Source organism: Onychostruthus taczanowskii, unplaced genomic scaffold, assembly GCF_017590055.1.
Source record: "Onychostruthus taczanowskii isolate IOZ18803 unplaced genomic scaffold, ASM1759005v1 scaffold248, whole genome shotgun sequence".
NCBI classification, from domain to species: Eukaryota; Metazoa; Chordata; class Aves; order Passeriformes; family Passeridae; genus Onychostruthus; species Onychostruthus taczanowskii.
In genome coordinates this window covers 90396-115513 of record NW_024499774.1, presented here as the reverse complement: position 1 = coordinate 115513, position 25118 = coordinate 90396, and the positions used below count along the sequence as shown (strand labels likewise).

The 25118-nt window shown below is 36.8% G+C and overlaps 1 protein-coding gene across 3 annotated transcripts in view; it reads right to left on the bottom strand.

The window, feature by feature from the left end:
* Nucleotides 1-2358: 2358 nt before the first annotated feature.
* Nucleotides 2359-25118, bottom strand: part of VPS41 (VPS41 subunit of HOPS complex) — a 112247-nt gene continuing 89487 nt past the window's right edge. For all 3 annotated transcript variants that reach the window (XM_041406310.1, XM_041406311.1, XM_041406312.1), the window contains 12 exons: nt 24621-24748; nt 23575-23719; nt 22279-22320; nt 22145-22195; nt 20771-20908; nt 17886-17940; nt 16724-16864; nt 15134-15270; nt 8345-8444; nt 7507-7551; nt 4283-4362; nt 2359-2726 (listed from right to left, as the gene is read on the bottom strand). In XM_041406310.1, coding sequence (XP_041262244.1) covers nt 2646-2726; nt 4283-4362; nt 7507-7551; nt 8345-8444; nt 15134-15270; nt 16724-16864; nt 17886-17940; nt 20771-20908; nt 22145-22195; nt 22279-22320; nt 23575-23719; nt 24621-24748 — 1143 coding nt within the window. In that variant the 3' untranslated portion in view covers nt 2359-2645. The remainder of the gene's footprint in view (nt 2727-4282; nt 4363-7506; nt 7552-8344; nt 8445-15133; nt 15271-16723; nt 16865-17885; nt 17941-20770; nt 20909-22144; nt 22196-22278; nt 22321-23574; nt 23720-24620; nt 24749-25118) is intronic.

The following is a 25118-nucleotide window of genomic DNA, read 5'->3' as shown; positions in this document are numbered from 1 at the left end:
CTTGTCCTGTTTAAGTTATCTGACTGGTTAACAACATAAATTCTTGTGGGGGGCTGAGATGTCCTGCTTACAAGCCAAAATAGTTTTCTCTCTTTTGATATGACAAACCAATTTATACTTCCTTGATCCTTTGAGTTACCTTTATTGTCAAGAACTCACACAGAACTGGATGTATCAGAGAAAAACCAGCTTTTAAGTTTATTTTAAGTTTACCTTAGAAGGACAAGAACTTCGGCATCTGAAGTGAGTGCAGTTGAAACTGATTAAGTGCTACTCTGTACTTTCCTGATAGGCTCTGCAACTTTACAGCTATCTCTTACACAAAATTCTTTTCAGAAGAAAAGCTCCTGGATATATAAATATTTTAGACTCTAAAACCAGACATTTTTTATGATGTAAAGGCTTCTTAGGAAGAAGAGTGTATCAAAGTCAAGTCTGTACATTTCCTGCTGAATCTTAATGAGCAAATTTAGACTTCAGGAACATGAAAAGGGTAGTCCCTGAAGCCCAAATGAAAGAAGCTTTGGACTTAGAGAAGATTTTGATTAGATTTTCATACAGTGATTTAAAATCATTTGCATAATGCAAAGAATATGCCAGGCTATAATGCAGTATGATTGCTGATGATGGCAGACTAGCAAACTGAGTCACAGAATGCTCAAATGCTTTAGGGAATTTAAGGCCAAGCTGAAGTAAAAAAATATACCTTCTTGAAATTATCATACAACACTAATTTAGAGGACACTTTTCCATATACAGGTATAGAAGCAGTTTGACTTTTTCCTCCTGTAAGCTGACAGATTATTGCATTATTAGGATAGAACACAGAAAAGCTGTTTAAAGCTACTGAAAAAGAGGGGCTTAAAAAGTTTTTAAACTTTTACAGATATGGCATGCAATAACTCAAACATCATGGTGAAACAACCCTTGAGGTCATTGGAACATTTAATTTACTAGGAATCAAAGCACCTTTTGTGATCAGTGTAGTGAAGAATACATAAAGGAACAATATACCTGAGAACATGTACTAGTCACTGAAAATGAACAACTGCAAAGCCAGGCACAAATTCTTATGTGTGAAGCTTGATGTATGCAGACTATTCTCTGCACTACAAACTTCCTACCCTTCTGTTATTCCACCTAATCTATGTTCATTAATAATTTGCACAATTTTTAATTTTTTTCCTCTACTGTGTTGACACAAAAGATTAGTATGGTTTTGAGAAGATCTATTCTTTTAACGATTGCTTTGCCTATGTAATCATGCAGAGTGAATCCTAGCATTTCTAAACACATAAATTTTTATTCCAGTATTATACAGATCAGTGGACAACAAAAAAATCATTCTTCAGATTGCTAGACCAATTGCCCAGAGGATTTTAAAAGAATATGAATATTCATAAACTTGAAATACAAGTTTCCACAGTAGAAATTATTTTAAGGTGTACTTACATGGGAATAAGTTATAGAAGAAGGTGTTGTATTAGAGGTACTGTATTTTCCAGTTTTACAGACAGACTGCAGGATATACCATTGTTTTAGAACTTAGTATGTTAGTATGTTAGCCTGTTCAAACAGTACAATTTAATGGCAAAACAATATATTTTTACTTTCAAACTCAATTTATTAAAAAGCAGAAAATTAGCTTGGGAGTTCTGATTACTTTTCTTAAGGAAAATGCTTATATTGAATTTAGTCATGATATATTATAAACAGATTACATTACTGTGAAGACATTCTCAAAGATCACTTCCTTTGGATCAACAAAACAGAATGCAGTTCAAATGAAATCTATAGTTTTGTTAACATCCAATTGACTTATTTAAGTTAGCTGTTAAATTGCTAAGGCCAGAAGAAACTTCTAGAGATCTTACCTTTGAAAAGTCAGATACACTTTTTTCCCTAGCACTTAAATGAAACCATGCATTTCAACCACACATAAAATAACATAAAGACCTTCTGCTGACTTTTTAAAAATAAAGTTTCTGGATGAGTTGAACATGAGAAAAGCTCACTTTAAACTACTGTATTGTGAAGATTAATTGAGAAATTAACTAGTTTCTAACGAACTATGAATGTGTAACCAAGGCAAATTGCCAATGTATGGAATTCACAGTTAACCAATTTGTTAACTGAAGATATGAGTTGGCACACAACTTCAAGTTCTGAAGCAATTCCACTGAAAGGAGTCAGACTCCTATAGGTCTTAAGGTAAAAAGGTTCCTAATAGACTAAATCAGGACTGAAGTAGTCTGGTGAGCTGAATTCATGGCATTACATTTTTCTTTACAATATCCAACCATAAGCCCAATGTGGTTCCAAACTGTAAAGCACATTAACTCATAGCAAACACAAATCTCTAAATCGCATGGGTTTTTTCTTCCAGTTTTATTTTTTTTTTCTGTTCCAGAATGAAGTAACAAGCTGAGCAAAGGAACCATGACATATGAATTGCATAACAAAGACTTACCAGACAAAGATTTTCACATTTTCTCATTACCCAAAATGTTCAATAAACAGGATAAACAACAGGAACCACTTTTAAATCACAATCAAAATGATATACAGAAATGGAAAATTACAGTGGCTCTGCATGGTCCTAACAGATTTGGTGTCACTGATCGACATGGAGAACTAAGCCACTGCTATTTTTTCATCTCCAGGACTGCACTTCCTGGCCCCCTGTGTTTGGCACTGCATATATTGCAGAACTGGACAGAAGATACCTAAATGAAAAAAGAAAACAGGAAATCTCTCAGAGGAATTTAGCCACAGCAGAATGTGTGAAAATGAATGAAAAGTGCTAATGCCCTTCTCAACATTACTGCTCACAGCCAGACTGCTCCCAATCAACATAGTCATGGATAGGTGAGGGAACACAATACAGAAAAACATAGTGAGGCAGGCTGTTCTGGAGTCAGAGGTCAGCACAACTCACCTCTCACTCCAAGGGTATTACCACCACCTGCCAGAAGAGTAATGTCAAACTTCCTCCACACCAAAAATGAAAAGTACACAGTGAAAAAAATCACTGATTATCTTCATATATAAAGATGAGAGTTAAGTCATTTGGTCAGCTCCAATAACCACTGGATGCCTTAGTCACAGCTCTGTCTTTGGGTAGTGCTCCACAGATTTCCAACAATTGAGATCAGGGCCCAAATACTGTCATTTGACATCAAAGATGTGTTTATTGTTACTCTGTTTAGCTCTGTGTGCATGCATTATTTACATTTTAGTATGTCACCGATAATCAAATATCAGTAACATGACAGATAACCTAAGGCCACATAATACAGTGTAACAGGGGAAATTAGGCTCTGTTACATGCATACGCCCCTGTATTCATACATACTGAATATATATCATATAATATCTATGTAATATTTAATAATCCCACCTAATCAGTTACCTGCCCCAGAAAATTGAGAATGCTAGACAAATTTTAGATTATTTCTCACAATAAAATTTGTGGTAAATATTAAAGAAATATTTACTAGTTGTTGGACTTTGTTGTACAAATGATCTAATACATTCAGCTTTTCCTAACATATTTAAGTATTCATGTTCTATCATATGGCTACAAGAACTTTGTTTATTTACAGATGAACTGATTCACTAAAGCTATTTTTTCACTACATGTTAATTTTCAGAGATAGATACAGAATCTTAAAGACTTACATTTAATTTTTTTTGTTAGCATTCGAATGCTTTCGTTGCTAAATTTAAACCCTGCTATATCTAGAAGTTATTTTTTGCTTTGTGTTAATTGAACAAACAAACCAACCCCCCCAAATAACTTACACAGAAAAAAATGTTTTGACCATAAGGATGATTACAAAGATATTTAAATATTCACTCTGAAATAACTGATTTTTGTCCTCCAGGTCAGAATAATTTAATATGGTTCACTTGAGAAAATACCTTTATTCTCATCTTTGAGTATGTTTAGTTAAAGCAAAAGCTGGAATGGAAAAGAATTAAAAAATTAGACAGACTGTATTCCCTGTATGTCTCAGAGTTGCATTACATATTCACATTGCAGAAAGTGACAAAATACTGTTCAAACAGCAGTGATTTCTTTCTACATTGGATGAACTTGAGTTGCAGTATCCTTAAACTCACTTTCCTTGGTCACATACTACTATGTGGTATCATCACAAGTTATTACTATAATCACACAATTCCTCATAGACCCACGCCCTTCTCCACAGCTGACAAAAGAAAATGTGTCACTTTATCTTTGGCCAAGGTGTCAAGACATATTAAGCTAATTCCTTACTGTGTTAGATACAGGTAGGCACTCTCTGTGAAACATGTGTCTGCAGTGGAATACTACCACACTGAAGGACTTGGATGCATCTAGGAAACAGAAAAATACATTAATTTCAACAGGGTAATGAAACAAATGATTTAGTGGCTACAGCAATATATGCCCACATTCTGTCATACACAGAGAAACTTCAAGTAACATCTCTCAAAATAATTTCCAAATTATTCTGGCTCATTAATAGAAACCATTAAGAGTGATGGTTTCAGGAAAGGTGTGCCAGTGATGGAGTTAGAAAACAATATTTTTCTGTGGCTTAGATACTGTATACCTTCCTATCAGGAATTTTTCATCTCAATATATGCTACATGCTAAATTTGGGCAGGGAGAAGTGTAGCCATGATATTATGAAAAATCCTTTGCTGGGATTTTTCCCCTCCTGAGAAGCTGAGGAGCCTCAGGAGAGAAATGTAAACAATTACTATCTGCTGCTGTGGAATGCAACAGGTGCATCTGTGATTGGTCCATGTGGATTGTTTTCCATTGATGACCAATCACAGCCACCTGTGCCAAGGCTGTGAGCAGTCACAGGATTTTTGTTATTCTATTCTGTTCGGTTCATTCTTGTTGAGTCTTCTGATCTCTCTGTTCTTTTAGTATAGTCTTAATGTAGCATTTTAATATAATATCTAACATAATAAATCAGCCTTCTGAAATGGAGTCAAGCCTCGCCCTGCCACACGTGGAGAGTCATCAACAATTGGTGACCTCCAGACGTGTGAAATTGATGGTCACCCCAGAAGTGACCACGGAGCTCAGCCTGGAGCTGAAGAACCGAGACCCTGAAGATGGGCAGAGTTCACAGCCAAGGCAAACAGAAGAACCTGTTGGAGTTTCCTGGACATTGTGTCCAGAGACCACAGAGCAGCAGAGCTGCACAGCTGGATCCACAAGGACACTGTCTAAAGGTACTTTTATTTTTTCCCTTCCTGAAGATCCTGCCATTCGCAGAAGGTGGGAGGAAAGTTGGAAATATGTACGTTCGGAAGCTCAGGTTCCATTTACTGCGTCAGAGAAGAAAGTTATTAAACTCTGGCACAGATGGGGACACGAGGACGGAATTGTCATAATAATGTGGAAGAAACTGTGTGATGCGTTTTTCAGATGGGCAAAACTTCATAGATTCTTTACAAATGTAGTGTACTCCTTTGATTTAGATCTTTGGGACTTGATGAAATCTGTTTTTGAGTGGACAGAGGACCAGGGTGTTAAACCCTCCGTAATGTGTACGGGGTCCCAACTTCTCTTCCGTGCTTTGAAGAAAAGGGAGGCTGCGGGGCTCGTGGCTCGGTGGCGCGGTCGCGCCCCATTTCCACCAGGTACGGCACGAGAGAAAGCTCTCGAAGCCAAACCGCGACTTCCCAGCCCCCCCGCATCATCCACGGCTGAGCAAAAGTTTTCCTCCGCTCCGCTGGAGCACGAGCAGACGGATATGCCTTCCCCCCCCGCTCTTTCTCCTGGTGGGGGGGGATGGGGAGCTGGCCCCGCCGCTTTGCGGGCCGGCTCCGCCCGCTTTGCCGCGGTGTTCTCCGCTCCCCCCACTCCGGGAGGGCGCGGACCCGATCCAGCCTCGGCCAGCCCCGCGGGAGGCACCGGACCCCGCGGCCCCGTCGGCTTTGATGGCTGCGGCCGCGCTGCAGCGTCCAGACCCCGTGGTTCAATGAAGGGCTGTGGCCAGGGCATTCCAGAATTTTCTCTGAATTGTTTCATAACTGTCAATGAATTTTTGATAATTCTTGTTGTTTTCTCTAGCAGTTCTTTGTTTCAGAATTCTGCAAGCCTGTTTCAGGACCAAAGGGGACTTCCAGAGAAGTCAAAGAGGAACATCTTCAGTCCATGGACTCTGTCCTGAAATTCAGCTGTTTGGACTTGAAACAATGAACTTTCTTTGCATGAGTTTTTCGCATCTTCTTATATTTTAAGATTGTTTTAGTGATATGATAGAATGTGATATAATATTTAATATAATAAATCAGCCTTCTGAAATGGAGTCAAGCCTCGTGTCTCCACACACGGAGAGTTCACCACAACAGAGAAGAGTAAACTACCACCAAATAATGCAGCTGCTTTGAAGAAAAGTTAGCAGAAAAACTTGCACTAGTGTGAAGAGAACCAGAACACTGAGCAGTTCTAGAGCCTGCACTGCACGCCATGATCCTAAAATTTGGCAACAAGCTGCCTAGGTGCATGATGTGAGTTTTCATTCCCGCATGAATATTTAGCCAAATTAGAAACCTACATACAACATATCTAAAGAATAACCATCTCACTCACGAGCATCATTTGCATTCTACTTTGGCTCTTTTTTTCTCTACACACACACTTCAAAGCACTAGCACATTCAACTCTGCCAGATTCTCCTTGTCTGTATACTGCTGCACATGATCCCAGTATAGTTGTTTTTATGTATTTAAGTGAAAAATGGCAGAAACCAGATGAACTGTAAGTGATTCTATCAGGCTACTAACACCTAGAAAACAAACAAATATGTTTGTATCTGTACATATGCTTTGTTTTAAATATTCTTACTTTAACAGGCCACAACAGATATTGTCTTAGTAAAACTATTTCTTTTTAAGACACCCAACAACTACATTGATATTTCTGGACTGTAGTTGTCTTGAAGAATGTACATCTCTGAAATAACATCCTGCATTTCTATTTTCAGAGCTAACTTTAGAAGGTGTTCTAAAGCTAGTCACTTTTAAGATGTTGCAAATGTGGCACCCACGACTGAAGCCAAGAACTCCCCACCATTCAAACAAAAATACATTCCATAAGATTTTACAGTCTACAGGTTCAGCGTGAATAATCCAACAGACGTGGACAAGATTTGGTGGCTTAGGTTTGTGGTTCTAATAAACTTTGAGAATACGTACGTTGACGGAATTAAAAGTTGCCTTGAATTCCATGTATTCAAAACAGAAAATAAGGAAGTCAAAGTTGAATAAGAAAGAATATCTGGTTTTACTGCAACAAAAATGTTAAATTAGACTCCACTCCCATGTCAGAATTCAAAGCAAGTTTTGCATAGGTGATTGAAATTTATACAGCAATCACCAAAGGAGATGACACATTTTTATGAATAAAAGCAAACAGCAATTTATCTTAAAATAATACTAAAAAACTTTACAACCTCTTTTTTTTTTTTTTTTTTTCCTAGAAAAGCATCCTACCTGAAGGAAGTATTGGAGACAGACAAGATTCACAGATATTCTCCTCTGAAAAACAAAACAAAAGAAAATTAAGCTTTGTTCACAAACTCCATATTTACTTTTTTATAAAGCAGGCATGAACATATTGCTATTACATAAATGGAGCTTGGTCCTAAAGCATTTAATTAAGATGCCTAACAGAATCTATGAAAAATTGAAGAGCAATACTGAAGTAGCGCTTCTAATAACAACATGATAAATATTTAGATCTGATGATGGAAGAACTGCAGGATTAAGGCCGTTTAGGATCAGTGCGGAAGAGACAAAAGGCAAACTGAAACAGGGAGCATGGGATAGGTGGCTGTTAACTCTGCAGCATTTTGGAGCAGAAGCTCTGGTACTCTGTCCTGTCAGATTTGTCTCTTGCTATTAACACTCAGCTGGTGTGAATTACAGTGCTGCTCACATGCATCATTAGCACCTTGCAAAGTATTTTCAACTGTTTCTGAAAATGTTCCTATATCTTTTGCTTTGGTTGCAGATTATTACCTTCTGACTGTCTATGTTGGTACTAAACAGCATTTTCACCATTACAGAGAAACTGCAGGACACAATACATTACTGGCTATGCAGAGATTGATCAAGAGAAACAGTTGCATATGGGTCTTGTAGTTTTTAAGATACAAGTAGTTCCTTTGCAAAGGGGAAAAGCATCTAGTATCCCACTACACTCTACAGATAAGGTAAAAAATGCAGGCTTTTGGGCAGCTTCCAAAGCAGACAGTCAGGAGATATATAAACAGTCGATATAAAATAGTCTTTAAAATATTGAAAGTCATCATGTTTCCTCTGTACCCACCATCCACCAGAACACCCTTCATCTGAGTTCGATGCATTTTCTTTAATAAAGAAAGAGAATCAGCAACGAGTATCTTTTTGCAACCTTCCCGTAGCAAGATCTGTTGGTGCAAAGAACACAAAGGACAGCGGTTGTTGAACAGATGGGCATATCAACTATCTTGACAAGTCACCACTCTGTTTTTGCTGTCAAAGTGAGTGCAAGGAATGTTTAAAACTTTTCAAGGTATTATAAAGGAGGAACCTTTTGTTGCCAACACCTCTACCTCAATGAAAAGCCCACCAAAAAAACCCCAAAACCTCACAAAACAAAAACAAACATCAAGAAATAGTATTCTTTACAAAGATACTATTATCATAATTATGAACGTCTTTCTATGAGACGGTGTTAACAAATTACAACAGAGAGGAATTTTTACAGTGCCCCTCAGAATTAATTTCCAAACCATTTAAAAATTCTTCTTCCTGTATCTTTCCTGTCTTCTTCAGAAAAGATATTTGATAATCTTAAAACCTTCATGAACACTGCAATTAAAAATACATTTTGTTCAAACATATATCCTGCTGAGGAGTCATTTAATAAGCAGTATTAAATGTCCATGCAACTAACCAAAGGTTCCTAGTTCATTCCTCTTCAGCAAAAGTCTCAACTCTCTTTTGACTTATATGGTATTTTTCATTAGATTGACATGCCATTGTCTGAAATGGTTTTGAAACACAGAAGAAGCAAGGGCATAACAATTATACAGAACCTTATTTCACAATACTTAATGGAGCAAGTATGGAAAGGCGACAAACCCAAATAAGTATTTTGGAATTTTTTCTTCCTCCTCCCCATCTGATGTTTGGAAATTTGTTTTCCAAGACAGCAATTCCTTTGAAAACTGCTTCCCAAAGATACAGTTAATTATAATGTGACCAACCCTACTAAAATACAGGTACGAAGAAGCAATGTTCATTCCTTTCTTCAGATAATTTTCATTACAGGAGATACCAAGCATTCTAAGACAGTGCAAAATACAGGTAATGCAAATACCTAAGAAGAAATACAATAACAGATTTTACAGCCAGGTGGACGCTGTCCAAATCTCCACGTTTTCACATATACATTCTGAAGTAATAAGGACACACTGCTAAGAATGATACGCAGATAAGACTGCAAATCTGAAGTACATTTAAAAAAATTAGCACTGAGTAACACTGTGAACATTTCAAATTGGGCATATCAATGGTTGAATGACACTTTTCCAGTATTGGAGACATTAAGCTATAAAACATTTCAGAGCACCAGCAACTAAATGCAGATCTATAAGGCAAACACTTAGAAAATGAATAATTATTATCTGTTGATAATCTCAGGAACAATCTGGCTATGTCCTCCCCTTGACAACTTTATCCAAAGTCAACAAAGAATGTAAAATTTTGTTCTAAACAAAGAAAAATGTTGCTAGGTTTGAAAAAAATACAAGAAACTTTTAGCAAGGACAACTGAATGCGACTGTGTCAAGTGCAACTTCTGGCGCTGTAGAGGACAGCACCAAGAATCACACCAAGTGACTCTGAACATTGTCCAAATGTTTCTTGAACTCTGATAACCTTGGTGCTGTGACCAGGTTAAATGAAAGAAGCAGAACAAAGATACAATGGGAAGATGGAAGCATGTCCCAGCATTTCTTAATTAAAATACAGTGTGGTAATAGAAAAATTCATTAAAAGGAAAGAACAATGAAGAGGGAAACAACAGACATCACTAGCTCACTGGAAAACCTCAATAATGTTTGATGCCTTAAAAGCCCAGGAGTAACAGAAATATCGGATAAAACATATATTTTAAGAAATATACACTTTCTCCCATTGTTTAAACAGCACTAAGATCTTTCCATACCACTTTTAATGACCGTCAGACCTTATTTTGCTAGAAATGGAATACAGCAGGCAGCCATTATTACATAAAAGGAAAAATCGCAATGCAGAATGTAAAATATCTATTCTCAAGGTAATACATTCTCAACACTTCTGTAGAAATTTATTTGAAGACCTCAAAAATTGATAATTTAAGATTTACAGAAAGCAAAGGAAAGGGAATTTGAGTCTAGAGAGAGGGAGCTTCATTAAAGGGGAGAGAAATAGGTAACTGTGCACCTTAAGGTTAAGTCGAACTAGTTAAAACTGACATTGGGCATAAATCTGTGATGCAACCACTTTCTAAGAAGAAACAGAACTGAGGATGAAACTGAATTTTATTTATCCTTTAAAAGAATGTAATTGTGAGCACAAGCATGACAGCATCATACACCTACAGAAAGAAGTTTTAGGCAGAAATAATGCCTTTCATTAAATTAATGAAAATTGCTAAAAACAAAACTGTTATTGCAAAAAAAAAATTTGTTTTCTGGCTATATTAGGGAAGATATTAGGCATAAACCATTCTATTTGATCAAAACAGTCTTGATTTACATTTGTAAATCAAGCCTAACATTATCTTTAAAGAAAAGCACTGTAGCATGGAGTTAATTTGAAAGGGTATACTCAAAAAACGATGGGAATTAATTCAGGCCTTGATTCAGCTTAACCCACAAACAAGTCCAAGTCTCTCAAGGCCAGTTAACCAAATTCTTTCAAATAGCATCACTGCCACAATTAAAAACACATTGTTTTTATTCTTTACAGCCAAAAGGCACATGTTCCCCTGCGCAAGCTGCCACCTGCCCTCTAGTGACTCCAATATGTCTGAACAGCATTTTTAGTTATGTTCAGGAATATAACCTAACAATTTTTCCAGGTGCTGTTTCAAGCATTCATTCATTGGATTATCATTGGTTTCTGCTAGTTCATAAACTCTATTATGAATGGAGAGATGTGAATTCTGTGAATGGATCAATGTCTGTTACCCATCAGAGTTCCTGCAGGTTCAAAGTGCAAACTAGTAAGTCAATGTGTAAAATGCTAACCCACAAAATCTCTAAGTACTACATCTAAACAAATTGCTTCTGTATTTTAAAGCTAGGGGAAAAGGAGTCTTAGAAAACCAACATCTTTCAAAGACTTATTCTAACAAATGACATAGAAAGGGTGAAAAATGAAGCCTTTCTTTCTAAAACAAGGGAGGTATTTAAGCCTCTTCCAATACCAAAAGCAGTTCCTACATTTCATTCAGATACAAACTAAAGCTGAAAAGACACCTATTTTATACATTTGGAAAGCACAACAGGCTTATAATTAACTCACAAGTCTACAAATAAGGAGATTTTACAATCAGCCTTCTTTGGGAGATGTGTGATACAATGATTTAGAAACCTGGAGAATGGTGATTCATTTGCACTTAAAAAAAGCACTAGGAAGGTGTAATTTCTCTTTAAGACAATCTAATTTATCTATAAATTTATGACAGCAACAAAGTAAGTTTCAGAAGCAGTAAAAAAGCTTCAGACTACATTTTATTTGATAAATGCTCCTATTAAAATTCAAAAAACTATAACTTTGTCCTTGTCTCCATAACGTTGTTGTTTGTGAATGTTACTGTATATAAACACTAAAATCAGCATTATTTCAGCAGTAAATAAACTTTCATCATTACAATCAGGGTCATTTGATTATGTACTATGGTTTTAATACATTAACTCAAACAATGTCAAAGACAAAACACCAAAATAAATTCTCTTCATGGGTAAAAAAAAACAATAAAAAAAACACTTCAAGGTTTAATCCCAATTAAAAAAACCCACTTAAATATTTCCCTGCTTAGGGGAATAGTTAGGTGTGTGCTCAGTTTTAAGCTCATGGCAGAATTGCAGAAAAAAAGTCGTACATTACCTCTGTTTTATTTTTGCCCAAAACAATATCTAATTTTGCTTTAGTGCTATGCTTGGTTGTTTGGTAGTGATCAGATTTCCGAGGTTAACCACAAAGCTGAGGTGAGCTTAGAGTAGCATATAGAGCAATGGCAGCATTTCATCTAGTGGGTGGCAATTTTTTAAAAATGAAGCCATCAGTCTGCAATCTGCCAACATTATTAAAAATTATTCAAGGAAGAGTCCATATTAAAAAGAAATTGCAACAAAATTTGCATTAGTAGACTTTCTTGTTGGATTCTCTGATGCATACTGTGAGTCACACATACTTTACTAGCCACTCAGTTTGATTTACTTGGTTTTGCTGAGATGGAAAGGACTGTTCTCAAAAAGACAAAGTCTGTCAAAGGCACTGCTTTTAACTCCTACCAGTATTTCACATCACACCTAAGTAAAGTTTACTGGTATGGAAACTCAAGAGCTTAATAGGAAATTTGCATTTGCATGCTTACATAGGCATAAAAAAATCTTATCAGGGCTTACAAAAGGAGCCCACAATTAAACAACATAATGGTACAGCAGTAACATCTTTTGGGAAGCCATCATTATGGAAAGACCAGCACAGTTTTTGTATTAGGCAGTGACTTGCAAGTCAAGCAGCAGGTTCTCTTTCCACCTGCGCTACTCTTTCGTGGATCCCAGCACAAGATTCTTTTTACCTTTGAAAATGTGAACAATAAAACATATGCATATGGAGCGTGAGATCCAAAAAGATGAAGACACAGAAAATCCTAGCCAATGAAATTTGTACTTCTGATTGAGTTCAAAATGTGTGGTATGCTCCACGCTACACATCCAGAGGATTCTACCAAAAGCCAGAGTTGTGCCAGGCCAGAATAAAGGCCAGTGACTTCTCAGCATGAACTTACACAAATGTGCAGAGGTATGACCAGGCATCATACAAACACATGGAAGACTAGCTTTAAAACAGCTAATGAGGCAGCAATAACAAAAACAGTCCCTCTATAAAATTTGAGTCCTTCTACAAAATTGGCTACTTTGGTGACTGTGCAAGACCAGCAATAAGATCTCTGAATTTCAATGTAGATATACCATCTGTTCATGAACAGTGTACTTCATGTTGCCACTAACACTTAAGGAACAGACTTAATTTGAAACTGTAACTTACATTTCTCTAACAAAATATTGCCTTTTTTGGGGCTATACTTTTTTCTATCATACAAGAAAGCCAAGCACAAACTATATTAAGCTTCCCTAATTTTATTATCCCTAAGAAATCTAAATTTTAGCCCTTGAGCTACCCAACTCTACTTCAAAATCAATGAAATCCATGAATCATTTTTAATGCTAACAGTAAATTATTTAGATATCATTCTCAAGATTAAATACATGCTTTTAATCCAAAAGTAATTCTGTTAAAAGGTATTTGAAGAAAAGATTGTATTTCCATCCCCAAAATATGACCATATTGATGTCATCAGCTTTGTCTGAAGCCATGCAATGTACTCTGTATATGAGTAAAGCTGAAGCGATGCTTACAGCATACTTTCTCAGTCTCAGACAGACTTTCTCAGTCTACCTGCAAACACAACAAATATTACATTTTGATTTCATGAGAATGTGGGAACAGGAGGATCAGTGCTGATACTGACAGCAGCAAGATTAACATGCAGCTGTTGAAATGCAGCATGGTATTTAGCTATCCTCCATTTTGGAAGAATACTAACTTTGGACTTCACCTGATGAAGTCAAAACCTGAAGTAATGTTAAAACATGCATTATATGCAAACATGTGTCTATTTACAAGCGTTGGGAGATGAAGAAAGGTAAAATGCTTCTTTGAAATAGCTGAAGTAATAACCTGAAGTTCACATAAAAATAAAATAATGGAAAAGCCTTAGAAAGGCTTAAACCCTGCACTGAAGGGAAATACGGGTTTTTTGTTGGCCTAGCAAGATACCAGCCATGACCTTAACATAACCATTGAGTCCATCTATTTGCTCGAAATGTAAAAAGACTAATAGCAGATGGAGAGCAAATGTTTGAGGCTCAGAAAATCAGAGTTTCAGCTACCTACTGAGCTATGTCTTCTTGGACTCTGCATAGTCACACTGGAGGCATCTGTATTTTTCAGTACAGCGATGCAGAACAACATAACAGAGAATTCAAGTTTGTGACTCCTTTTGTAGCAGGGAGATTTAAAATATGCAATGCAATATACTCTGCTGGCTACTTACAGGGAACACTGAAAGGTATGCTTCTTGTAAGTTCTTACAAACACGTGTCAGAACCAACCATGCAGGGGAATGCACGTATCTGTATAATTATGCTGGGGTAAGAACATCCATAATCCAGTGAACAGTCAATTTTTTAAAAATGCATAAACAGCAACACAGGCACTGAATATTCTGAGTTGGAAGCAGCATTGAGTCCAACTCTAAAGTGAATGGTCCACAATACAGGAATTGAACCTACAAACTTGGCGTTATTAGAATCATGCTCTAACCAACTGATTCTGCATCATTGACATGAATTTGATTTTAAAAGTTCATCTTCCTTCAATTAGTAAGACACTTAACATATGACTCTAACACCTGATGAATGCTTCAGTGAGAGCGTGTTGCATTCTGCCTCCATTCTGCTTCTGCATTCATGTGAAACAGAATGAGAAGTACTGGTCATGAAACTTTCCAATACTGGACAGTTGGGCAGTGTAAAATAGGCTGAATCGCTCAAGATACTACCAGTTCAACTTACCCACCATGCTTATGCCGGTATGGAAGATATTTAGAAGGGCTAGAAGACATCAAGAAACCTTGGCAAATTTCCACTATTTCTGTCATAGTTTTGTGTTGGCCCACAGTGTCCATGACCAATGACTGAACAAATCATGACAGCAATTTCTTGTGCTGTTCAGTGACAAAGACTGTTTGCTGTCTCTCTGAAAATTAGTATCCCATGAAGAATGCAACATCTACCTGCAAGTTGTAATCCTGAAGAATTTTCACTAGCGAGTCTCTCAAATTAGGAATCTCCATGCCTTCCTTAATGCGATGGATCAAAAGAATAGGATCGACATGGGTTCCAATATTGTTCAACAAACCAGTAATAAAAGCTGTGAAAACCAAGAGGCAAAGAAATTAAGAAAAACAATCCAGCAAAATATCTGATTAAGGATACTTTGGCGACAAGCTACTTGACAGTTCTCTACTAAGTGAAAACACTAAGTCTCTTTTACAGTCTTTGTATGTTTCTTGCAGCTGTATTTACTTGAATACAAGCCTTTGGGAAAGTGAGGAAGATACAGTCTGGCAACTTATTCCAGCGTATTCAGCAAAGTGGTAACTGAGTCTCCGGCACAAACTCACAAGTAAATAATGCATTTTGATTCAATAAAAAGAGCACTCAAACAAATAGCGTTTCACTACTAACTAATAACTACTTTATGTGGTAATTCCATTCTCCGTTCCAGGGCTTTAAAACAAACTTTCAAGCACCTAACCTGATTTCAATCTGCTTCTAAACATTGGTGAGAGTGACATGATAGAAGTCTTTTGCTCTTTGAAGAGCATCTGGCTAAAAAACACACTAGAATGATGACTCAAGGCTGTGTTTTTTCTTCAACCCCCACAACTGAGGAATATCTGCATATAGGCAGAAACTGTTACATAGAGTTACTGAGAGAATTCTCTATGCTTTGAATCCCTTTTGCTATAAAGGTGTCACTGACTGTAGCATCACTTTTAGTGATGCATTCAAGTATGAGAATGCCATTCTTCTTGAGATTTAACAGATTCTGGTCACTTCTTCCTTTCAAAATTAGCAACCAAGGGATAAAAAGATACATATTCTGACACTAATTCTCCAAGACTCTCAATTCCCCAGAAAAGAGGTCCCAAGAGAGACTTTACAGTCTTGACTTAAAGCCCCAGAAGAGGTTGCAAAAACTAATGGAGTAGATAGTTAAGAAAATTCTCTGTTTTCTTAGTAATTTGAACTTCTTTGAATCTGCCTCCTTGAAAACAATGATGCTTATGTTTCTGAGCCCATCTAACCTGTTAACTTGGAGTAGCTATTCATATAGTGAATGACAGGCAAAATGCACTCATTGTTACCCATCTTACCTTCGTAACAGAAAAAAAAATTAGTTGTTTACTGAGGGAAGAAAGGTGTAGGCTTTTCATTTTCAGAATCTTGAAGGGAAGCAGTTGTAATAACATAGCATGCAGAATCCTCATCAAAACTGCAGAGTGTCTTTTGAGGCTGCCTAAAAATGAAGTCTTATTCTGCTAAACTAAAAGCACTACTGTCCCCTTGATTTGTTATTAAGGAAATAATTATGCAGAGCTTATTCAATGTTATACCTCCAAGTATTCATTGTGTAGCATACCCTCACACTGCCTTACTGCAAGTTTTTATGCACAGTAAGACAGCTGTGTTGTCCTTCACAAACTAGAACACCTCCCTGACCATATAAAAACACCTTCTCTAACACAAGTGAATAATTCAATCCTTTACTTGCAAAAGCATTCCACATATGCAAGCTTCCCAAAAACTATCCCACTTACGTGGTTTGTCAATAGAATATAAAATGAGATCTTCCCAAAGTTCTCCATCATCTTGTTCCTTGGCAAATTCAATAGCTTTATCTACATCTTGCAATTCTTCCATTATCATCTTCAAGGCACTGCGGCTATTACCCATTCTGCCTGGAAGGAAAAATAAGAGATATAAATGCTAATTGCTCATCAGTGTTCAGTGCTCTTTCAATAAGAATTTTGTATGTGTGAAGTTGACTCAGACTAATTCAACAAAGACCCAATCTAGTCTATTCAGATGTAGGAATGCAAATCAGTGTAATATGAACAAGTGCTTGGAGCAGTTTGCTGGACTGGGACCTGGAGGCTTTCTCAAGGATGTGTTGGGTCATATTTGGGGTTCTGAACTGCAGTAACATCTAACATGAGGGGGAGTGTATGTGCACAGATGGAAACTATAACATGAAATACCAGCTTCAACGGCCCACATGAGGCCTCTTAATTTCCACTAAGTATAGCGCAGCTTGCACCCATGAAAAATAAGAGGAAACAGGAAGAAGTAGCAGAAATTATGAACTATTTTTAAAATAAATTCATTAGTAAATCATACTCTCCACTGGACTGAAACGGTCCACAAAATATTCTTCTTACTGAACCAGAGATTGTTTAAAAAAATATTTACTATTCTGTTCATGACTAATACATAAACATACATATAAGTCTTCCAATGCCTCTCATTCAGAGGCAGATTTCTTGGCCAGCTGAAGGAGTTAATTTACAACTAATTTTATGGAAAAAAAAAAGATAGAAAGCAATATCAGCAAATCTTTCATCTCAGGAAAAAATAATACCAAGCTCCTGAGATATATTCAGAATAAAGCATTTGTTTAATTTCTCCTCTCTTTTCAAAACCAACAGTATTGCTAGTCTCTTGGAGATTGTATCAGAAATACCTCCCCACCCAACTTGTTCCCCATAGCCTCTGCAACACTTCCAGAACCCCAGAAGAACACCAAGTAAAAAACATAGTAACACAATAAGTTAAGACATCATATCCATCCAGTGCTTTGTTTTGTTTTCTAAATCATGTTATCTGGTTTAGATATTAGACAATATAGCTTCACACCATAAACTTTATTACAAGTTTAAAATTGTTATAATTGATCACAGTTATTTATTCTGAGTTACTTACTCAGAAGATAGACTGTCTCTTCTACAAAGTTCCTCTGCTGGCAAATCTCAAGAGCCTTGAATGTAAGGGGAGAGAAGAGAATATAAGGAAACTATGCAACACGAAATTTTATTGATCACAAATGCTGCAAGAAGCTTGAAGTGATTTTTCCATGAAGTTACATTATTCATCTTGACAGGAATGCAGCTTCCTTAATAAGCACTGCCAAGTCCTCTGGCCTTAATTAAGAAACTTTGTGACTTCTCTTTAAAATTCTTCTCTGAGACTGAATAAATCTGGGAACAGAACAGGTATTTCAGTCTGGACTATGTCAAACTCTGCCTTTAATTCCACTGGCAACTTCTTCATTCTGCCTCCAAAAGTCAAAAGCTGGTTAATACAAAACATTAAGGTTATCTGCTATTAAGACTTGCTTCCTATGGGTGGACTTGTGTAGTCTCTTCTCTAGTGATGGTAGTCTGCTTGACATTCATTAATACGACAAGGGTGAAAATCTCCTCAGGCCAGAGTGGTTTCAGGAGAGAGAGTGCCCTCCAAATTTTGTACCAAGAAGACAATGCAAAATAAGAAATATGAAATAATATGGAGGAAGCATTTCTTGTAAATTTGGTTTAAAGACCTGAGGGCTAAGTATCTTCAGCAGCTACAGAATCTGTGTGTAGTTGGAAACCAGCACAATTATAAAAACTACCAAACTGATTACCATTGAGTTTGTAGTAATAAGAAATCAGCTGGGCTGGTATGCCATAAACAATGCCATGTCTGTTTCCAGAAACAGAAAGCAAACTCAAGATTCATAGCATTCCTGTAAAGACAACTGTTCACCAACCTTCACATTTGGAAATCAATAAATACCTAAAGTATAGCTACAATCAAAGATAAGGTAGGAATTTACTTTCCTTCAAATTCTCGTTTTTTTCAGAAGGGTTACTATGAAGATCAGAGGTATGGACAACAAATTTTAGGCTAGGGGTAAGTGAATTACCAACTAGATACTTCAGATGAATGAAGATATGAATAATGCTAGTAAGTTATATACACAGCTGACAGCCCTCTTTTTCCTCTCCACTTAAGAGGTAAACTACAAAGCACCAGGTATTCAGTAGTTCTCGATACTGCTATTTCTGACTGTCATGCTCCCTCCAGAGGAAAACAGCTAATTTTTAAATGTTTGCTAAACTGCACTTGACTAAAAGTGGCTTACTTCTAGAGAGCACAAATTATTTCATTTTGATGAGTTTGTAATTTCATTTGAGCAATAATAAGAGTGGATTTTTTCAAACAGAAATTTCTTTTTGCAATTTATACACCGTGTTGAACTTGCTTAACAGGAACTGAAAATAGCGGTAACTGGGAAATTCTTAGTCCCCTTTTCTATTTCTTAGAACAAAGATCTGTATGTCACGAGAAGTGTTATTACACAACAAGCATGATAAGAAGTATAATTACAGAATTAACACTATCTTTTTGTCTCTTCCTTAGCTTCTTACTGAAAGATGTTAACATTTTTACCATTAAGGCTAGAATTATACATTTTTTTTGACATCCTTCTCTCTTGACTTTGGTGATTACTGCACCACACCTTCCAGAAGCTGATGGGTCTCTGACCTATTCTTGCTCATAGCCCATATCTTCAGCAAAGCAATGCCAGCAATGAGCATCATTTTCACACAGCACTTTTCTGCACCACCTGCCACTACAGATAGGAGGCTGGATGTGCAATAACTAAAATTAATTTGCCTCAAAATAAAAAAAAAAATGCAGGTGAGGTTTTATACATAAACCCACAATCACATAACTAATACATAAGGCAGAAACTAATAATCAGAAAGTTAAAAACAAGTAAGTCAATATTGTCGACCAAAGTTTCTGGCTGGAAACCTCTCAGGCTCACTGCCTAAACTAGTCAATCTAGTTTCAGATAATGGTTTCAAAAAATCCCAAGTCTCCAATCTAAGAACATATAATAATCTAAGAAAGTATTTTCCAGTAGACAAAAGCATGCAAAACAAGAGAGGTACCAGGAACAGTACTAGTTTTCTTTAGAATGTTAATCATGTAAAATACCACATTCAATATTACACTGTATAAACTACTCTACTGTGTCATCATTATACCTGCATATGGATAGGCTTTCACAAGGTCTGCTCTGCTCAGCCATTAACAGCAACAAATACAAATAATAAAATAGTGACCCATCTAAACTGGAAAACTTGGAATTTCCATTTGTTTCACATTAATTCAAGCAGGGGAAACAACTCAAGATTAGCCTTACCATTATGCATTTTGTAATTTGACAAGAAATAGCAAGGAAGGAAAATAGAAAAAAATACAAAAATATTGGAAGATGGAAACCTGGTACTCTGTAAAACCCCAAGTGTATCAGCCGAATTACAAAGACAAAATACTTTAGCCCTGTTAGCTCAGTGACGTATACTGTGTATATTATTAAACAGAAACTTATGGCCTTACAATAAAAAGATAGAATAACTACAGTTACAGCTACTGGTTTTTCAAGATCTAACACTGACAGCTCCTAGATTTGGCAAAATGATTGTCAATTTCTTGAACCCATAACCTACTGTTCAGTCAGGCTAAGCACTGATGAGTAGATATGTTGTAGCTAGAACTGTAGTCAGAACTGTAGTCAGAACTTCTGCATTAAAAATACCCATCAATTCCTGCCCTGTGAGCTGAGAGAGGAAAGTCTCAGGTGTCATCAGCTCTGCAAACCAAACTGAAGGTGATGGTCACAAACTTAAAGGATCCCTCATATTGGCAGTAGAGGGCAGTACCAGACACAGCTTGAAATTCACAAGATTACAAGCTACAGATCAGGACCTTGATAAAAATCAAGCACCGATGCTTAGATTTTTGGGGCTTACCTTCTCCAATGGGCAGTGTGTGCTGTCTCTGAGAAATGGAAGTAAGTTTGGTCGATCATATTCAGCATAAAGGCTGATCTGTTTCTCATGATATCGTTGGCCTTTATGGTGGTCTCTTTTGAAAAGCTTGTGTAAATACTAGGAATCAAAAAAGAATCATATTAAAACTCACGTATTCAATATTATTATGGAATAATAGAAACTCCTGAGTTGGAAGGGAACCACACAGATAATCAAATTCCAACTTCTGGCCCTGCACAGGACAGCCCCAGGAACCACACCATGTTCCTGAGAGCATTGTCCGAATGCTTCTTGAACTCAGATAGGCTTGATGCTGTGACCACTTCCCCAGAGTTGAAGCCTGTTCCAGTGCCCAGCCACTGTAGTGGGCAAAGCTTTTCCTAATATCTAACCTAAACCTCCCCCGACACAGCTTCATGCTGTTCCCTTGGGTCCTGTCACAGGTCACCAGAGAAAAGATTAGTGCCTGCTGATGCTTCCCTTGTGAAGATGGTGTAAATAGCTACAAGGATTCCTCTCAGTCTCCTCTTCTCCAGGCTGAACAAAACCAAGTGATCTCAGCTGCTCTTTGTGTGGCTTCTCCTCTAGATCATTGACTATCTTCGTTGCTTTCCTCTGTATGCATCCCTTCTGTAAACTGACAGTCTGTCACAGTTGACTTTGCAAAGCTCTTGGGCTGTGGACTGCACTTTTCATAGATCTGCTTCCCATAATCAGACCTCTAACCCATAAATCACCTCTTCACCAGATGAACACCTGAGCTCTATTTGTAACCAGCAGCAAGTTAAACTTCCCTCTCTAATACAGCCCAAGCCCACAGTCACATATTAGGTACTCCACTGACAGGATGTTCAAACCAAAGAGGAGCTTTTGGAATACCATTGTGCAGCCACAGCCTTACAGTGATACTGTAATTCTGTACAAACAAGAACAATTCGATAGTGTATGGAAGTTACAGCTCCAGAAAAACAAGCAATTCACTTTCTCTATGGATCAGCAAAATGTATTTTAGAGCTGCACCCACCAACCAATCCCATTTTTGGGTAGGGAAAAAGGAGGAATAAAAGCAAGAAGTAATTGACCAGAAAAGACAAGTGCCTACAATGTTGTAAGGAGATGTTAACAGGCCTACATTATGTTATCAAATTCTCACAGGTACACATTTTAAGATCATTTAACTACTGTGAAGAGGCTATAGCCATGCTAAATAGGAAACTGGCAGAAGTAGCCACTTTTTCTCTGATAGTTTATGACATTTCATCATTTGACAAGATAAACACACCTGTAAAAGGTATGTCCAGCCAAGAGTTTACTCAGCTGTACTTGAAATCAACAGAATGCAGGAATACTTACCACATGCTGTAACTCAGGCCTATTTTCTAATTCTTCAACAACTCTGTCAATCTGAAACAAAACAAACCTTTAATAAACATCACATTTACAAGACTGGAAAAAGGACTGCCATGCCATGAACTTGTTATACTCACAGAAATTTTATCTTCATTATCCAAAAGCATGTCTACCGCTTTCTACAACAGAGAAAGAGAACTGAAGTAGGTAACAGGTACACATATTTTCTTACACTCTACATAGTATTATGCTTATTCACTGATGGGCATCAGATGGACAGACCTACTCTTTTCAGCAACAGAAATTCAGAGAGCAACTTACATAACATCAGCATCCTGACAGCACAGCACCACAGTATTCTTCCAGAATACTTCTCTTAAGTTCCCTCATTAATAGCAGTAAATGCTGTGCACCTACACAGTAGCAAAAAGCTACTGCCAAATGATGTAGAAATACCACTTGTTCCATCTCAAAAGGGAACTGCAGGGTGATGACTATGTAAGAAACACACAATTCAACCTACCTCACAACTGGATTCCTCCAAACTACCTGGAGACAAATACCATTAATCAAGCAGACAAGACCGTGTAAGCCAAGTGGCCACCAGGATTCAGATTCTGCTTCCTCTTTCAAGAGCAAGCTTTTGCTTCACTTTCAAAAAATACCAAACCACGGATTCCTGATACGACTTATTCTATTGGATTAAAAAAAATTATTTCTCCATGAATGGAGAAAAATGGGCATAGTAAAGATGATCACCAATAGTATCACCAATAGTAGAGAACCATATTTTAGCTACAGTGCTTAAACAACTATTGCACTGAAAAAAGAGATCTACTTGGTTATCTTCCCAGTGATCACATCAAAATTAATTTGCTTGGGTTCTACAGCCAACTGGAAAGAAAGAAGATAGAATTCAACATGGAATGAACACTTCCTGATTTTCAGAATTTAGGTTAATAACCTTGTATACTTTCAGAAGCAGATTAATTTTCTGTGATGAAAGGAAAATGGCAAGCGCATTTAATATATGCTTAAATAAATTCACTATCTCCTTTCTTTGGCTTATTAATACCATTATTTGATTCAAAATACAGACAGAATAACATGGTGAAATTATACTCTGTGCGAAATGATGTTCAATGTTGTGACTTGAGAACCACAACAATGTTCTCAAATGATGTGGACACTCACTTTTCTCACTAAGAGTGACAAATGGAAATGGAAAGGAAACACAAATGGAAATATGAAGGAAAAAATAATCCTTGGGTCAATTATTTTGCAATCTAGGCAAACAATCTTCCTTATCTCAGAATTTACCAAGATGCAGCAAACACACTCTCTGCCTCAACATCATCTATAGATAATTTATTTTTAATCTGTTAAATTGTATCTAGAGGAAAGTAAATATAAAATCATTAGGATCAGTATACCTCTGAATCAAAATCCATGAGCAGAACAATTTTGTCTCTAATAGAACTGAAGAGATTGTGCTTGTGGATCAACTGGAAGACATCTTTGTGCCTCAGAGTTAGGTAGATTTCTAGGGCTCTGCCATAGCGCTGATCGTAAGTGTACCTGATAAAAACAGGATTACAATACATGTAATTTTACATACTTAAGTGTAGGAAAATCACATATGGGAGAAAATATAAACATACTCTAGTATGTAAAACGTTATGATACTACTTGATTTTATAAATATCTAAACAGACCTGTGATTAATTTTTGTAAAGGGAAATAAACATCAGGCAACAGTAATTTCACCTCTGTTTATACTGGCCTTCATATGTATTCAGACCTGCAGTTTTCTGCATTTTCATTCTCCATTTTCAACTCACAGGGGAAGACACACAAAATACTAGCCTTTCAATTCTTGGAACACTCTTCAAAGCTAAAAAAACATTGTTCTCTTAAAACTTTTGGGCAGATTTTAACATAGCAATAGACAGTAACTCTTCTTTCTTCAAAGAAGCAGTAAAAAAATAACAATGATCAGGCTGAGAAAATCAAAGAGCTTTATCCCTGTATGAAGTGGCCAATCAGACCAATTTTGGCACATTTTCCAGTCACATATTTCCATCCATGCAGTAAACCTAAACACACTACTTCTTAAATACTGGACAAAACCACCCACCATTTTATTTTTACATGCATATTTCTGAAATGCACACTTCAGAAAAGAGGTTTCCTCTGACAGCATGAAGAGAAATGTTAGTTATTTACTTTGGAAAGAGGAGCTGGAAATCCAATCTCATGCTTAACAATTTCATACTGCTTTCATACTCGTTGTGAACATTACAAGGAAGGGTAAAGAACTGCTAAGCTGTGCAATCAGCAGAGTGTAGAGGAGAGAAAGCCAACACTCTGTAGATGCAGCAAAGAAGATTTCTGTTACAAGAGCTAAACAAATATGGATAAACTGCAGTACACTATTTTAAGTGTACTTTTTGTAACAGGAATTTAAAACTGTACTTACAATTCTGCAAGTGTTTGTAGCAAAGTCCTGTTCTGTGGATCTTTCTTCAGGTGATCCACTACAGCTTGAACTATGATTGTGTTGTTGTACAGATCTCCAGGCCACTCTTTTATTAGGGTTGCAAACCCCTAAAAGTATAAGAGATTGTAACAGAAATAGAAAGAATGGCCTAAGGAGCATTTCAAAACATCAAAGCTTCAGCTAAACCTCTGAGATGATATCTGCTGTCCTTAACCTTTAAGGAACTTTCATGTGCCCACAGACGTACAGTGCAGAACACAGATTTTTCCTTCTTAGGGCAATGTTATTACGATTCATGAAGATGAGTCTCTTTCAGGTGCTGTAGGCTTTGTGCACCACCTCAACCACTTATGCTACATTAAAAAACCTAAAAATAACAGTCTAATAAATAATCCGTCTCACTGTATTTGCATGCTTTGAAAAACATTCTATTTATTATCTTAAAATTAAAATTCAACTTTTAAATATTGTCATTAT